The sequence below is a fragment of the Netta rufina genome (genome assembly GCF_964035555.1).
Source record: "Netta rufina genome assembly, chromosome: 3".
Lineage (NCBI taxonomy): Eukaryota > Metazoa > Chordata > Aves > Anseriformes > Anatidae > Netta > Netta rufina.
The window spans coordinates 83,923,527-83,939,505 of NC_140125.1; the positions used below are offsets into that span (position 1 = coordinate 83,923,527).

The window sequence follows — 15,979 nt, forward strand, 5'->3', positions numbered from 1 at the left end:
GTTTTGCTTTCCTCTGCATGGCATATAAATAGCTATAGCAAAACACTATAATTCCTAGTCTTGAATGAAAGAATAAAACAATAGTTTCTTATCTGCTTGACCAAATTTGATAAGTTAGTAAGCAAATAGGAGTTTCTTCTGTCATTTTCAGCTCTTCTTTCCTGGAGGTCAGCCTCTAGACAAGATCTCAAAGCCAGAAACCCAACCATTTAAAGGATGTCACTCTAAAAATAATTGAATCCTTGAAGAGTCCCTTTGAAAAATGTTTCCAAAAAGAATAATCTTTAATGCTTTGCGAAACCACATGTAAAAAAATGCATAAACAATTGGATTAAATGCAGAATTTAAATAGCCAAACCAAACCAAAGCATCAATGAGAATAGGAGGAGCCATATAATTCATAAATGGATCAGTTGCTGTAAGGAAGAAGAATGGGCTCCAGCATATAAAAAATACTCCCATTATTATACATAATGTCCTTGCAGCTTTCCTTTCTCTGCAGCATGAAATGTGGTGCTTCATTTCACATCTCTTCTTTTGGCTAATTGCTTCAATGGATCTTGCATGCCTCTTGGCTATAGAGTATATCTTCCTATAGACGTACAGCATAACAAATCCAGGGATGTAAAAAGACACTACGGAGGCCACAACACCTGAAGTTTCACTAAAGAAGACAAAGCATCCTCCTGCACAATGGATGTGATTATAAATCTCTTCTGCTCCTAGCAGATTTAGTTCTAGAAAGATCATCCCAAAAGCAAAACCAGCAGGAACAGTCCAACTTATGAATATCATGACCAGGATAACAAAAGTATTTATCTTTGATTTGTATCTTAGAGGGTCACACACAGCATAGTAACGATCAATGGATATGAAAGAAAGATGGAAGATGGAAGCTGTGCTCAGCATAATGTCCATGCTTGTGTGGATCTTGCAGAAGAAGTCGCCAAAATACCAGCAGTGTTCAACAGAGCGCACCATGCTGCAAGGCATGATGAGGAATCCCAGCAAAAAGTCAGCTGTGGCCATGGAAAGTATCAAGAAGTTGGTAGGCGTGTGGAGCTGCTTAAAATGTGATATTGAGATGATAACCATCAGATTTCCAAACACTGTGGCCAGAATAATGCAAACCATGAAGATATACATGGAAATGCGGATACTGTTTGACCAGCTGCTCTTTATGCAAGAGCCATTTACAGATTCAGAACACAGTTGCATCCTTACTGAGGTACCAAATCCATGCAGCGATAGGGCACAGCTTATATGGCACATCCTAATGCTGAGGGACATTTACAGCCATTTTTTCGTTTCTTTGTGAGAGAAGCTGAAGGAAGAAAAAAAAAGAAAAGAGCAATCATAAACACCTTCATCTGGTTGAATGTGTAGAAAATTCACATTTCACTACTTATGAAAGATGAAATTATTTTGCAATTATACATTTAATAGAACAAGACTTTTATCATAAGATTTCCCTTGAAGCACATATCTCATTTGATAAAATAAAATGTATAATTGGGTGTCCTCACGCCTGAATAACAGTGGGTCCCATTGCACTGGGCAATGTATTGGGTTTTCCTGGCAAAGTTTAGGTAGCAGGTGGGCTTCAGGGGTGGCCTCTGTGAGCAGAGCCCAGCAGCTGCCCCATGTCATATCACAGCCAGCTCCAGCTGGCTCCAAAAGGGACCTGCTGCTGGCCAGAGCCAAGCCAGGGAGCGACGCTAGTTGGACCTCTTTGAGAGCAGATTTAAGAAAGGGAAAAAACTGCTGTGCAACAGCAGCTGGGAGAGGGAAAAAACTGCTGTGCACGCACAGGGCTGGTGAGCACTGAGTACCTGGTGGTGGAAATGGGTTAGCCTTGGTCTTAGAGGCACAGAATACATGTAAATGCCTGGCCACAAATATAGAGATGAGAATCCTTTTGAGGACATCCGATGAAAATATGTGCTTGTGTAAAACCAGAGGGACATCTTTCTGCTGTACAGGCCTGATGCAGTCTGATTTCCGAGAGGGTAGCCCACATTCACAGGGGAGAGCACTGCCCAGTGAACAGCAAACATGCTCAGCACAGCCTCAGGAACGAAGTGAGAAGTTATACATCAGCATTAACCTCACAGCTTGGGCACAGGACAGACATGGGCACCTCTCAGCTACCTTCCTGGCATGGCAGGGAGACCTCTGTTGCATCGAGGCTCCATCAGGCCTTCAGAAGACCCCAGGGCACAGGGCTGGGCCCTCCCTACAGCCTGTTCTGGGCTGTTTGGCCTGAGTGTGTGGCAGTCTTCATCCCCGCAGGCTGGCAGCCTCTCCTCCAGACCTGTCCCGACAGAGGGGGCTGAACCTGTTGTACACCTGGCAAAATCAAAATGTTTCCATGAACACCTCATTTTCAGGCAGATGACACTGCTTGGCCAGATCAAGTCTTACTGTAAAATCCTGTAGGATTGAGTTGTCATGTAGGGAAAAAATGTACAAGGAGAAATAGTTTTCTGATCTTACACTGCACAAATGTAATGGAAGAGCCTGACTACTCTGAAGCACTAAATGCCATTTACGTAAACATCTTTAATGTCAGGCTCTAGTTTATTTCAGCAGTAGTAGTTTAGCATTGTTATGTGTAATTATTTTGTTGATACTGCTTTGGAGAAGGACAGACATGGAGAGAAATATTTGCTGAACATTGCTTTAGTCTGCTTCATTATGTGCTTATTTAGGATGCAAATATTGCTGTCCTTCTCTTGTGAGTGCAGTAATTTGACTATTTTACTAGTCTCTCTCTCTTTTTTTTTTCTTTTTTTTTTTTTTTTTCCAAAAGCATTTCATGAAAGTATTCAAGCATTTGTCAATGAACATTCATTCTGGTTTTCCTTTAATTAATAGAAAAATAATATTATCATGAAAAAGATCATCACCATATGCTATTCAGTATCATTATGATATAACGTGACTGTTTAAGTCAGAAAAATACTGACACAGCAATTCAACCACCTAACCCATTTGCTTTGGGCTTTGATGCCTGTGTTTATTTTAGACAGAACATAACAGAATAAAGTATTTTTTTCCCTGTTGAAACAAATTTTCTTACAAGCACATTGTGCTATTAAAGCTAACTAGAAGTCAAATGTAGATGATAAACTATAGCTTGCAAACCCCTGACAGCTACCATGAACAGCCTGTGTTATACAGACAGACTTTCTAGTGCCAGACATTGGCTGTCTCATTTTAGGTGGTGGCACCCGAGCACCAGGGATGCAGTGTACCCAGGAGGTACCTTCAGGAATACAGGACAGATGGAATCTGAGTGTGTACATTTACTGTTTGGTGTGCATCTTGCTTCCTCTTTTTCTGCTTGCTAATTATTTTAAACAATCTTTGTTCTTTTATGCTTTTCTGTAAATATCAGATTTTGCATATTTTTCCTTCACCTTTAGTCAGTATTTTCATACTACCTATTATTCCTTCTTTTGGCATATTTCCACCCAAAATAGAGAAAGCACAGCCAGCTGGATTTTTATTAACCCAAAATTTCACAACAGAAAATATTAAATGACAATTTAACTATATATTGTACAGAATTAGAAAAGAAAAGAAAAGAAAAGAAAAGAAAAGAAAAGAAAAGAAAAGAAAAGAAAAGAAAAGAAAAGAAAAGAAAAGAAAAGAAAAGAAAAGAAAAGAAAAGAAAAGAAAAAAGAAAAAAGTTTAAGTTCATTTAGATTGGAAATGTGTCACATAGATTTTTACCTTCATTTTATGTGTAAAGAAACTAAACAAATATGGTAAAATGGGATATGAAGCCAAACAAAAAGAATTAAGGTGTTACTTCTAGTTTCCTCTTCAACTTTTTGTTGTCTCTGTTTTCTTTTGTTCTCTGACAGTGCAACTGTTTAGCCTAAATGAATATGATTTCCCATGAAAAAAAAAAAAAAATCTTTAAAAAAAACCACACTTATTTTCAGGGGATTTTTTGTTGTAGTTGTTGCTTTTAAACTGAAAGAAGAAACTCCATCCAAAAAAGGAGTGAGAAAAAAAAAAAAAAGAACAAATTGTGCAATTCTGCTCAAGTGTGTTTTGCATGAAAACAGAAGCAAAATAAATCTAAATTCCTGTGGAAAACTATCCAAATGGGCTGAAGAAGTTTTCAACAAGAAAGTAGGATACTTCCCTTAATTACAATGAGCAGTTAGCTTAAAATATGATACAATATGAAGCACCCTTTAAAGAAACTGCTGTCCTACCTTTCTCTCCTGATGCTAGGTGGAAGTCTGCTCTTGGTGCTCATTTGTTTTCTGCTCATTCAGTGGCATCTTTTATTTTAAAGATGCCCTCAAAAGGCAGCTGAGGCCGCTCATCATCGTAACTGTTCTGGGTATCATATATTTTGAGAGGATAGACACAATCCAGAACAGCCTCCCAGAGCTCCCAGCATACTGCTTAGGATATTGGGTGTAATGAATGGCACTCTTGACCCATTGTCTCAGAAGCAGCTGTTAATAGTAGCTCATACTCTATATTTTGTCATCTACTCATCTTTGTTTAACAGACCTTATTTATAGGTACATTTAATTCATCTGAAGTACGTTTACTTGTTTAATTAAACATTGTGGTCACTTTGTGAGCAGTCCAAGATTACCTAGGAGCAGAACAAAAACTGTCATGTAGTCTTTCTTCTGTAAGCTTTGGTAGTTAATAGCAATATGTAACATTTCCCTTGAAATACTGTGTACAAATTGACTTGATGTGTATTTGTCAGCCTAATTCCGCTTACTCTACTGAACAAACAAGTTTAATATAACAGGCTAATCAGTTAACAGCTATGTGCAAAATACAGCTACTGAAAAGGTGTTTAAAGTAAACAGCTATTATTGACTGTACTGGAGTCACTGATGAGAATCATTCTTTTCATGCTGCACAAAGGACAATGCAGACCTTTGAAACAACTGTGATGCTGCTGAACATCACAGACTATTAATATGGTGATCATCACCTAAAGCCCACCCATTCGGGGCCATATACAACAATGTAGATTAAGATTATGCTTCTTGCCAACTATGGTCCATGACCTGGTTTAGCTGCTTCATCATATAGGCTGCCCAGGGAAGTGGTTGAGTCACCATCCCTGCAGGTCTTTAAAAGATGTTTAGATGTAGAGCTTAGTGATACGGTTTAGTGGAGGACTTGTTAGTGTTAGGTCAGAGGTTGGACTAGGTGATCTTGGAGGTCTCTTCCAACCTAAATGATTCCATGATTCTATGATCATATTATGTGCACAAAAATTCAAGCCTATTCAAAAAACTCAGTTCCTTTATTTTTCTTGAAGACTGGGGTGTTACAATGCAAGGTTCTCCTTGCAATGGGAAGAGAGTTTGCCAACTAAAAAAAAAGTGTAAAAAACTTTCCGGATGAGTGAGAAATCACTTGAGACAGTCAACAGGATAGAGACGGGACAGATCCAATTGCTTAGAGCTGGAGAAATGTTAAAGAGATTCTAGGCACCCTAATGCTTGTCTCTGAGAGGAGTCTTCACCCTTTTGAAATTCATGCCTGTGAGCCTTCCTTGGAGCCAGGCATTTCTCTTTGAGGACTGAATTTTTGAGGACTTTGAGGACTTGGTAATTACCATCTAGACAAACACATTTTTTAGGAAGGTAAAATTTAGGGGAACAGGCTGACATTGCCTCAGTTTGTACCAAACTCATAATTATGAAGAAATCTGATGGCCAGCTCGCTATAGGGACTTAGTCAAAGGACATACATGGATGCACGCACACACTGCTCTCTTGCCATGCTTCTCCTTTGAGAAGTATGGTGGCCAAATCTCATGGGGCTGATCTGGAAAAGCAGCTCTCCTTGATGTGCTTTCAAGAAGAGCTTTCACATGTTTCAGAAGCAGCAATTAGCCAAATTCCTACATCCTCTGGGATCCCACTGCCACCACAATCAGGGCAGACAATCTGGAAAGCGTATCTATGCTCTGAGCAGCTCTGCTCCTTCAGCTAGCATCCATCTAGGAAAACTGTGTTTGTTTGTTTGTTTGTTTGTTTTTGTTTGTTTGTTTATTTTTTTCTGCCTTTTTTCACAGTCAGATTTTTAGTCTGGCCAGTCGGTGCTTTTCTCCAGTTTCTGACTTCCTATCTATTCTTCCTCTTACATGTGACATTTCTCCAGTAAGCGACTTGATTTTTTTTAAACTTGCTCAGGACTGTGGAAAGGTTAGGGGTTCTAAGGCAGATGAATAAAATGAGGAGGAAGAGCTCAAAACCTGATAAAGACGATATGTTGTAGGGTTATTATATTCATCAGATAGCTTTATGACAGTCATTTCTTGTTTGCCTGTGCTGTGCATCATTGGAATATGCAGGTGGAGGGGAAGTTCAAACAACAAATCTAAGAGCAGCCATTTCGAGTGTAGAACCCCTGGGGAAAGCCACATTTGCTCTCTAGCTATAGCTATCGGTAATGTTTACATAGTTTATATAGTTTAAAATACTTAAATGCATTTTGAAAAGAAAAATGGAGAGAAAGTAGAAAGGTCATACTACAGGTGTTTTTTTGTTTGTTTGTTTGTGTTTTTTTTTTTTTTTTCTTTTTTTCCCCTGACACGAGTGTAGCTGGGCTCTCACCTTGACTTCACCCTACAGAAGAAAGGACGGATCCTCCAGGACCTCCCATGGCCAGCCTTCTGCTCCTACCAAAATCTCAGTTGGCTAAGGGAGAAGGACAAAGCTGCAAATATGGGCAGGGGTGGTGTGTAATAGTGAAATGTTTAGTGAAATGAACGTAGCAGTTTCTAAGATGCCAAGATAATTAAGTATTTAAGAATGTCGAATTGACAAATAATTTAGAGCAACAAAGAAATGCTGGTAACAAGTACTAATATTATAGGTGCAACTGCTTCATATAGGCATTTTGTTGCTGCTTAATACTGATGTGGATCAAAATATTCTCAGACTTCCAGTTTATAGTATCATAGAGGTATATATCAAGCTCTATATTTGCATCCTCAGAACACATGAATAGTCACCATTCAACAGTCTTCTGAGTCTGTAATATTATAGTAAAACAGTTATACGTCAAAATTCAAAATGAAGACTTGTCTACAAAATCATTGCTGTGGCTTTTTTTTTTTTTTTTGCAAGATTTACATTTTTGTAATAATTAGTTTTCAGATTCTTGGATACAGAGAAAAACAAGAAAAAGAGATGTTTTCACGTAGCCTATCATACATGGGTTTTCTACATTAAAATAAAATAAAAATAAAATAAAAAATAAGTATATGATTATTAAAACAGAAAAGACAAGGAAAAAAAAAAAAAAAAAAAAAAAAAACATCCCAGGGAATGGAAATAGTACTTTTGCCAGATCTCAAACTCATCTAAACGTGTTCAAAAATGGTTCTGTCCTTCTTTGGGAAGAACTTTGGCAAGAATGTGGAAAGGACACCAGAAATAGGAAGGAGCAGAATGCGTGTAAGGAGTGAGAACAGTTCCCATGGGGGAAAAAAATATATATATATATATATAAAAGCTGGACAGCAGTGATTTCAGCTGAGGGTCTTGTTTATATTTATGTGGGCCTGGTTTGGTCCATTAGACAGAGGAAAGTTTCTCATTTTCACATGGTTCGTTTTAAAAGCTGGATCTCTCTAAGGAATTTAAAATTACTATCTGAGATGGCCCCATGGTTGAAGAGGAATTTTTAAAGTATGTAACTCCACTCACCATTTATGCAGTCCTCAGAAAATAAAAAGCACATCATTACAAGAAGTTATGTTCTTAAGTTTCCATTTGTACATTTGAAATCTGGGGAAAATGCACAAATTGCCAGTAAGCCATTACTTCAAAATAAATATTTAATTATATGGATTAAATGGGAAGAGGTACCAACTACTGAGCTGAACATTATTGCTGCAAACCTGGTGTAATTCTGGACAATCTGAAGTTAGACCAGACTTATAACAGGGAAATTTAAAGAACAGATGAGTTGATCGACCTCTAGATCTTTTTCCATTGTTTATATTCTTACTTTTCAGTGCAAAACATTACTTTTCCTTGCCAAGTAGAAATAGCTGTTTATACAGAGAAACATGATGTTTATGCAGCTTCTTAAAGTGCATTTTTTAGGCTCTACCTCCAAAATGAGATAAATGCAACTCTGAAATGCACAGAGAAGTAAGAGATTCTAGCAAGAAAAAAAAAAATAAAATATGTTTCTACAGCAACGCAAAACACATCTGTCCAAACCCAAGAAACTCACTCTGCACAGGAAGGGTTGTAAATGTTTTATAGCCCTGCTATTAGCAGAAGATACTGCCCCTGACACCAGCACCAGGAAGCTCCCCGGAGGGCAGGAGCAGCCCTTTGGTGCTCTCTCCAGGAGTCTGGCAAGTTCCCCGAGCCGTGGTGCCAAAGCAAGTCAGGTTCTCTGTGCCATTCTGCTGTCCCCATGCACCCACCAGTCCCAAAGCAGCACACTCAGGACCGTGGCCAGTTTGTAGGCATTTTGGTGGCCTCCAAACACCACCTCCAATGTGAAGGCAAAAATGGAGGAGGGAGGCAGCGAGCAGCAAGCACATAGGATCCCAGCTAGGTCACTCCACATCCTCATGGAATAGCTCCACAGAAAGTGAAGAGCATTGCTCCTCATTCGTAGCTGTGCCTGAAAAGAGGTTTGCCCCCTAGCTATGAGGTATTTGAGGTATTTCTTTGAGGTATTGGGAATTAACATACCTTTGAGATATCTTTGAGGTATTGGGAATTAACAGCTTTTAAAATGATCCTCTGAGCCACTTCCAAAGTCTTACTACTGTTGATGCAGTTGCTGCTCAGTGCAGAAAGAATCATAAGTGCTAGCCACGGAAAATTCATCACCGATAATAATAATAATAATTTCCTAAACTAACATATTAGCAGCTATCTGTATGTGAGAAGGTAAGACCGTACCTGCTCAGGAGCTATTTCCTCATCATGAACCGGCGCAACCTGCGGATACAGCACAATAGTGACTCATCCCACACGGAGCCCACAGCTTGGCAGCTGCCTACTTTGGTCTGACTCTGGATTAGAGCCTGCTGGAAACATCTCAGCAACAGAATGACGTAGGTATTAAATATTCAGAAAAGATAAGCAGACAATAAATCTGTTCTGTCACAAGCCGGTTGCATATGCAAAGATGAATGAATCTGAAATAAGTTAAAGCCAGGATCATGGAAAGAAGCATACAAAAGAAAACCGCATGTTTATTATGGTTAAAGCCTAGATGGAGCTAACAGCACTGAACTGTTGCTACTAAGATAGCCTCATGGTTTCTAACTCAGGGCTCTACTTTCAATTTTGTTAGACTTTGACAAGCTTTAGCAATTTGAGTTATTTTAGAAAATTTGATGTGTCTATCCAAGACTTTCAAAGAAATCCAACCACAGTACTTCAACAGTATCTGAGAACAAGAGAGATTTAAAAAAGAAAAAAATAAAAAAATATATATTGTTTCTTCTTGATTAAAAAAAAATCTGCTTATCTTCTATTTACAATGCCCTGCTGTTTACAATGCCCTTTACATCAGGGACTTAAAAGGTGTTGATTCCCTATGTATACCTTTTTCCATCTCAGAGGAACTATACCTAAATATGGCCAAATTGTAAATCAGCAGCAGTCAAACCACAACTTGTTTGTTTTTAAAGCACAGCTCATTTACCAGCATGAGTAAACTCTGAGGTTTCTCTGAGCCCTGAGCATGATGTGTGTGGCTCTGGTCACAGCGTCTCCCTGTGGACTTGGCGTTGGGGCAGGTTAGAGAGATAAGAAAGCATGAGCCTGGCAAGGTGGCACAGGGGACATGGAACTGAACAGGAGGGACAACTCTTGGTGAAAGGAAGGTCTTGGAATGTCACGTTTTGGTTTGGAGGGGTGGCTACTCTATAGGAAGCCATTGAAAAATAAAATGGCCCATAAAGGCTTATATGTCAATAAGCAATCTGTTGCTTACAGGACTCACATCACAGTACTCTCTGCCACCTTTCACAAATGTTAGATTTTACTATGATAGGTGCATGTTGTTTGCCTAGAAACACTGAGTAAATTTGAATGTTTCTAATTTCCCATCCGTAAGCCCAACAGATTGAAGATGCCAGCGCTACTGCACCATGGGCCATTTTTAAGTGGAGGAACCAACCTGTGCCATCTTCTGCTTCTGCAGTTGTTTTCTGCTGCAGGAAGTAGCAGCACTGTGCACGAACATCTCTGGTGCCATGTCACTGTAGGTGCAGCAGTTCAACCTACACAGAAACTACCAGCTTCAGAAGTTGTGCCCTTTCATGCCCACCCTCTGCTGCCCCATCTCAGGAAGATATGCATGGGCAGTCTGACTTTTCACCAGAACAGTTTCCTCAGTAGCTGATATACACATATGTCATTTAAATATGCTTTGGGATCACCAAATGGGAGGTAAGGACCTCATGGATTCAGTTTGAATTTGATTTATTATTTGCTATCAAGTTCCTGTTTGCTATCCATCTCTTGCACAATACTGTGAGACTGGAAGGAACAGATGGCAGGAACAGGAGGTTTACATCCTTAGATGGTTCTCCACCAGCCTGCATAACTTATGTTCTTGCAAGCGATGGTTGGTGGAAAAAAAGAAAAAGTAAATCTTTCTCCCTCTCTCTGTGTGCCTCTCTGTTTTGTTTTTGTTGCTGTTTTCCCTTTTCTGATGAGCAATGTTGTTCACATCTGCAACCTTTGCTGCTTCTTCTGTTCCTTGCAAGTCTCATTGCTCTGTGTGTCTACATGGCCTAATGCTCTAAGTGGACCCTTGTACAGGTCCGTGTTCTCATTTCCATCCCTTCTATTATGCTCTGTATGCATCTGTTAACACATGGTATTAGGTGGGTCATTGAACATCGTCTTCATTATGTAGGTTCATGCCAAGAGCTGATTTTTACAAGTAGGTTGCAATTACAGCTGAAGTCAGTGATAACAATGTTTTGAATGCTTCTTAAATATATAAAGTATTTTTGTAATATGTAATATATTCTTGTATCTCAAGTTATTTTTGGCTACTGTAAACATCAGTTTATTTGCACTTCATCTCCTTCTCTATGCAAGAGGATAGAAATTTTTCTTTAGTTTGTAGAAGTGCTGCAATGACAAATGTTCTTAAGATATGAAGATATCATCAAATGATAAGCCTCAGAAAATCAAGGAGGGCTATGTGTTGCATCCTTGGTGAAAGAAGAGCAGTGATCTGTAAGAAAAGATTCAGTAAAAATCAACTGGCATTTTAAGACTCTTGGTAAAATCCAAGAGAGGTTACATGACGTAACTGTTGTAGGAACCCCAACTGAGAGAGGCTGCATGCTTACTTTTGATTTAGTCTAATGCTGAACTTGGAAGAATCCCTGCAAACAGAGGCTAATGTTAACATGAATAAACAATCTGCAATGTCTAGTGTAACATTAAAGAAAGTCTTAGGAAGTCTTCAACATAAATGAATGTTTAAACCTGTTGCTAAGCAATGTGAATAATCAAACTTAAGTTTTATTGTTTTAAAACTCTGGTCTTTATAAATAAAGCCATCTGATAGTCGAGGTATAGCTAAATGACATCTGTTATGAAAGGCACCACACGTACTTTTACCCACACCTGCCAAACCTTTCTGTCTTTCAGTCTTGCTACCAGGAAGTACATCATTGTGCATTAATGGCTGCGTATTAACAGCTTGCTCTTCCCTTTTTTATCTCCATGTCAGATATATTTGATTTCTGCTTGGGCAAACATAATTATTCTTTCAAACAATAACTTTCCGGGAATGAATTATAATGTGCTTTTGCAATTTGGAATCACGGTATATCCCAACTTGCAAGGGACCCACAAGGATCATTGAGTCCAACTCATGGCTGCACACAAGACCCTACAGAAATCAGACCTTATTGTCTGAGAGCATTGTCCAAGTGCTTTTTGAACTCTGTCAGGCTCAGTGACGTGACCACTGCCCTGGGGAGCCTGTCCCAGTGCAGAATGTCTCTGGGTGCAGAACATTCCCAGCCTGACCCTCCCCTGTCCCAGCTCCATGCCGTTCCCTCGGGTCCTGTCGCTGTCCCCAGAGAGCAGAGCTCAGCGCCTGCCCCTCCACTCCCCTCGTGAGGGAGCTGCAGGCCGCCATGAGGCCTCCCCTCAGCCTGCTCTGCTCTGGGCTGAACAAACCAGGGGACCTCAGCCGCTCCTAATACGTCTTGCTCTCTAGAGCCTTCACTATCTTGGTAGCCCTCCTTTGGACACTCTCTGATATTTTTATGTCCTTCCTCAAGTGTGGTGCCCAAAACTGCACACAGTACTTGAGGTGAGGTGGCACCAGAGCAGAGCAAGACAGTCTCTTCACTCAACCAGCTAGCAATGCCATACTTCATGCACCTTGGACATGGCTGGCCCTCTTGGCTGCCAGGGCACACTGCCATCTCATATTCAACTTGCTGTTGACCAGAACCCCCAGATCCCTTTCTGTGGGGCTGCTTTCCAACCTCTCATTCACCAGTCTGTATGTGTAGGAGGGTTGCCCTGTCCAAGGTGCAGAATCCAGTACTTGCTGTTGTTAAATTTCATACTGTTGGAGATTTGGTTATGTTACCTGTTGTGTCCAACTCAGTGTAAGAGCATCTCTGAGAAAACTAGAGAAGATAACTACTAACCAAGTAGGGGGTGGAAGGAAACAAATGTTTGCACATTTTTGACCAATTTTTGTACAGTTTCAGTTTGTCAGCTGGGTGACAAAACAAAGTATTAGGAATTCTATGGGGCCGGTGAACCTAACTGCTGCCAAGGTGAGAGCTATATGGATCATGATCTATAGGATCTCTCCCGGGCAGAGCCAATGACTTCCATACCTGGCCAGGCCCTGCTAAGTGGTGTGAGGGCTACTTTGCAGGGTAAACTGAAAAGAAGACGGAGTCCAGCTGTCTGAATTCAAAACTAGATGTACATCTCTTTCTCTGCAGATCCACAATCGGCAGATGTAAGCTGACGTACCAACATTGATTTTAGTAGTAGTATATCTACTTCACTGTCCCCATTTGTCTTTATCAGACCTCAATAAAAAGATCGTTAGGTTAAGATGTTTGGCCCTTAGTGGAGACAAACTGAAAAAAGGAAAGAGAGATATGTTAGATGATATGTTAGATGTTAGATAGCAGTATTTAGCTAGTACAATAATAAATGCTATCTGAAAAACTTTGGAAGGTCTCTAACAAGGATTGGGGAGTATATCCTACAAAATCTATGACGTAGCAGTGACTACCTTACTAGGCCTAAAATTCACTCTATTTTTTTTGCTCAGTTTAAGGGACTTGGTGCTAAAATGTCAAAGCTTCTTGTTATTATATATTTACCCTAAGATTTTCATAAATGTTTCAGAATGATGTTTTGATCTTTTCAAAGCTATTCATAAATTTGACAGGAATTACTAGGGAAGTTTTGCCTGAAAATTAAACTGAGCTGGATATTTTGGGTGATTGGTGTCTGTGAGGAAGAAAAAGAATTCAAACAAAAAGTTCCTGCATTCACAGTGAGGGTTCAAAATCACCGGAATTGCGCAAGCCCCTAGATGATCATTAAGGCTTTGCAATACTTCAGTTTTCTCTGAAACTATGAGACTTCCTTGCTTTTTTTCCCATGAATACTCATCACAAATTTTTATCAACACAAGCAGTGGGCATATGTTTATGTTACACCTGAAACAGCAGCTGACGTTTTGCTTTCCCCACAGACGATTGAGGGAATTAGGGTTTGAGGCGCAGATATGAACCTCACATCCTAGCACATGGTAGTCCTCATGCAAACAATTAGTTCAGCTCCTTGCCAAGTTTTAGCTCTTCACTAATGCTTATAATTCCTCAATAAGTCAACACAACTTTAATGAAAAGTTACACCTGTGTGTAGTATTTTTCATTACTGAAATCTATTTTCTAATTTCTACCTAGCGGGTTGGAAGATAAGTGCATAGCTGGTTAACTTTCTTAGAATTCAACATAAACTCTTCCAGGTGAATAGGATTTGTTGCATTCTTCTCCAACTTCAGAAAGATTTTTATAAATTAAAAAATAAATTATAAAAATTAAATTATAAATTATAAAATATAAATTTCAGTGGTATTTGAAAGCTACTATGGTCTATATGACGAAATATCTTTCCTTATTTCCTTATTTCCTGCTTTGTTTTAGTTAAGAATTACATTTACAGACAAATATTTTATTGTCAATTCTATTTCATAGATTCCTTTTCAATTAATAGAATACGTAGTAACCTTCACTATGCACAGTATCAGATTATTCCAATTTTAGTTGGTCTTGTTCTGCCATTAAAAAATATTAACTCCTTCCTACACTTCTTTTTACTCCTGCATCCTTACACCATCAATGCTACAAGGCTAGGAGGTCATCAAAATACACATTAATGTTAAAAGCAGCAAATGATGATGAGTTATAATCATGTAATTGTAATTACAGTGTGTTTTTTATATTGTACATATTTCTAGTACAAATTCACTAATGCCGTGAGAATATCTGGACAGTTCAGATAAGTGTGTAAGTATGACTTACACACTTAAAATATTGCATGGTTGTTGTAAATATTTTAATACTTTCACAGATGGAGGCTCCAAGTGCCTTTGTTAATTATCAATTTTTTTCTGAACTGACAGATAAATTAAGATATTGCTGTCAATAAGCTAAGCTTCTGCTTCACAAGACCTATCATCTCTATTTTTTCTAGCTGATACACAGGTAGACACTAGGTAAGACTGTTATGGATATCTGTGGCTTCTGTAGGAAGTGCTGTTTGTCTACAGCATCAGTTTTTGAGAGGTTTATTTTTAGAAGGCGTGCTGTAATTACTTCTCTATGGGCTCCATGACATATTACAGACTTCAATAAGCCACTGAGAAGTGTTCATATATTAGCTGTGGTAAGCCTTATAATAATTACCTTTATTAACCTTTGCAAGTCATTGCTCTTTTCAGTTTTCCTGCTTTGATGGTGGACAGTGACCCGGCAAACAATATCTGGATGAGGTGGGGGCTACAGTTTGGTTCTTGGTTAATTAGAAATGTATGAATTCTTCATCTCAAACACAGGTCATGACCTTTCTGTCTGTCATCGACTAAATCTGCACTGAATCTGTGTACTTAGGAATGATTACTGTCGGTAATTCACATATGATAACATGAGTTGTTCGTAAATGTTTAGTATCGTATTATTGTGGCTAATAGTTGTACAATCTCTGATTGTGCCTCACTGGTCCATGCTATTTAATGGATAACTTGAGGTTATAATGATTAAAATATGTGTACAAGAACAAGGCTGTAGTGTCCTGTTCTCTTAAAAATAACAGATTATTCTGATTCTGTCACTCTACTGTTGCTCAAGATCTGCTTGCCTTAATTCAATGTGGACAATATAATATATTAGATTTTACACAGAGCTTAAATTTTCCCAAAGGTGTTACCAGTCTTACTTAAGTCAGCCATAAGATTTGGATTACATTTGTTTTAATGCAGTATTTTTCTACCTTCATCTGAAGTCTTGCATCAGTAAAACCTCTTAAGGACTTGTTTTTCTCTCTGTATGATCAGAGACACTGTGTAAAGGCGTGTCTTGTTTGCTTTGGCCACCACGAAGGAAGCGTATTGACAAGAGAAGAGAAAGCTTTTCCAGTTCCAAGAAGGATGGAGTTCATGAGGATACCATCTGGAGTAGCTTTTGGGGTGGAGTCACAGACATGAATTACATTAAAAAATAATTTGAGTCTTCTTTGGCATGTTTACCCCAGAGTCAGCAAACACTCTTGATCTTTCAGAAACTCAAATACTTTCCCCTAAGGAAAACATAAGAGAGGCTATTTATTTGTTTGTATGTTTATTTATTTATTTCACAAAAGATCAACTAAATTCTCTTTTCTAATTTCTACCTAGCAGCTGGTTAAATTTCTTAGAATTCAGC

The 15,979-nt window shown here is 38.9% G+C and overlaps 1 protein-coding gene across 1 annotated transcript; it reads right to left on the minus strand.

Annotated features, from left to right (window-relative positions):
- Positions 1–219: 219 nt before the first annotated feature.
- On the minus strand, positions 220–1,218 carry TAAR1 (trace amine associated receptor 1; the record flags this gene model as incomplete). Its single annotated transcript, XM_084284753.1, has 1 exon — positions 220–1,218. The coding sequence occupies one exon, from the start codon at positions 1,216–1,218 to the stop codon at positions 220–222; it is 999 nt and encodes a 332-aa protein (XP_084140879.1).
- Positions 1,219–15,979: the final 14,761 nt, after the last annotated feature.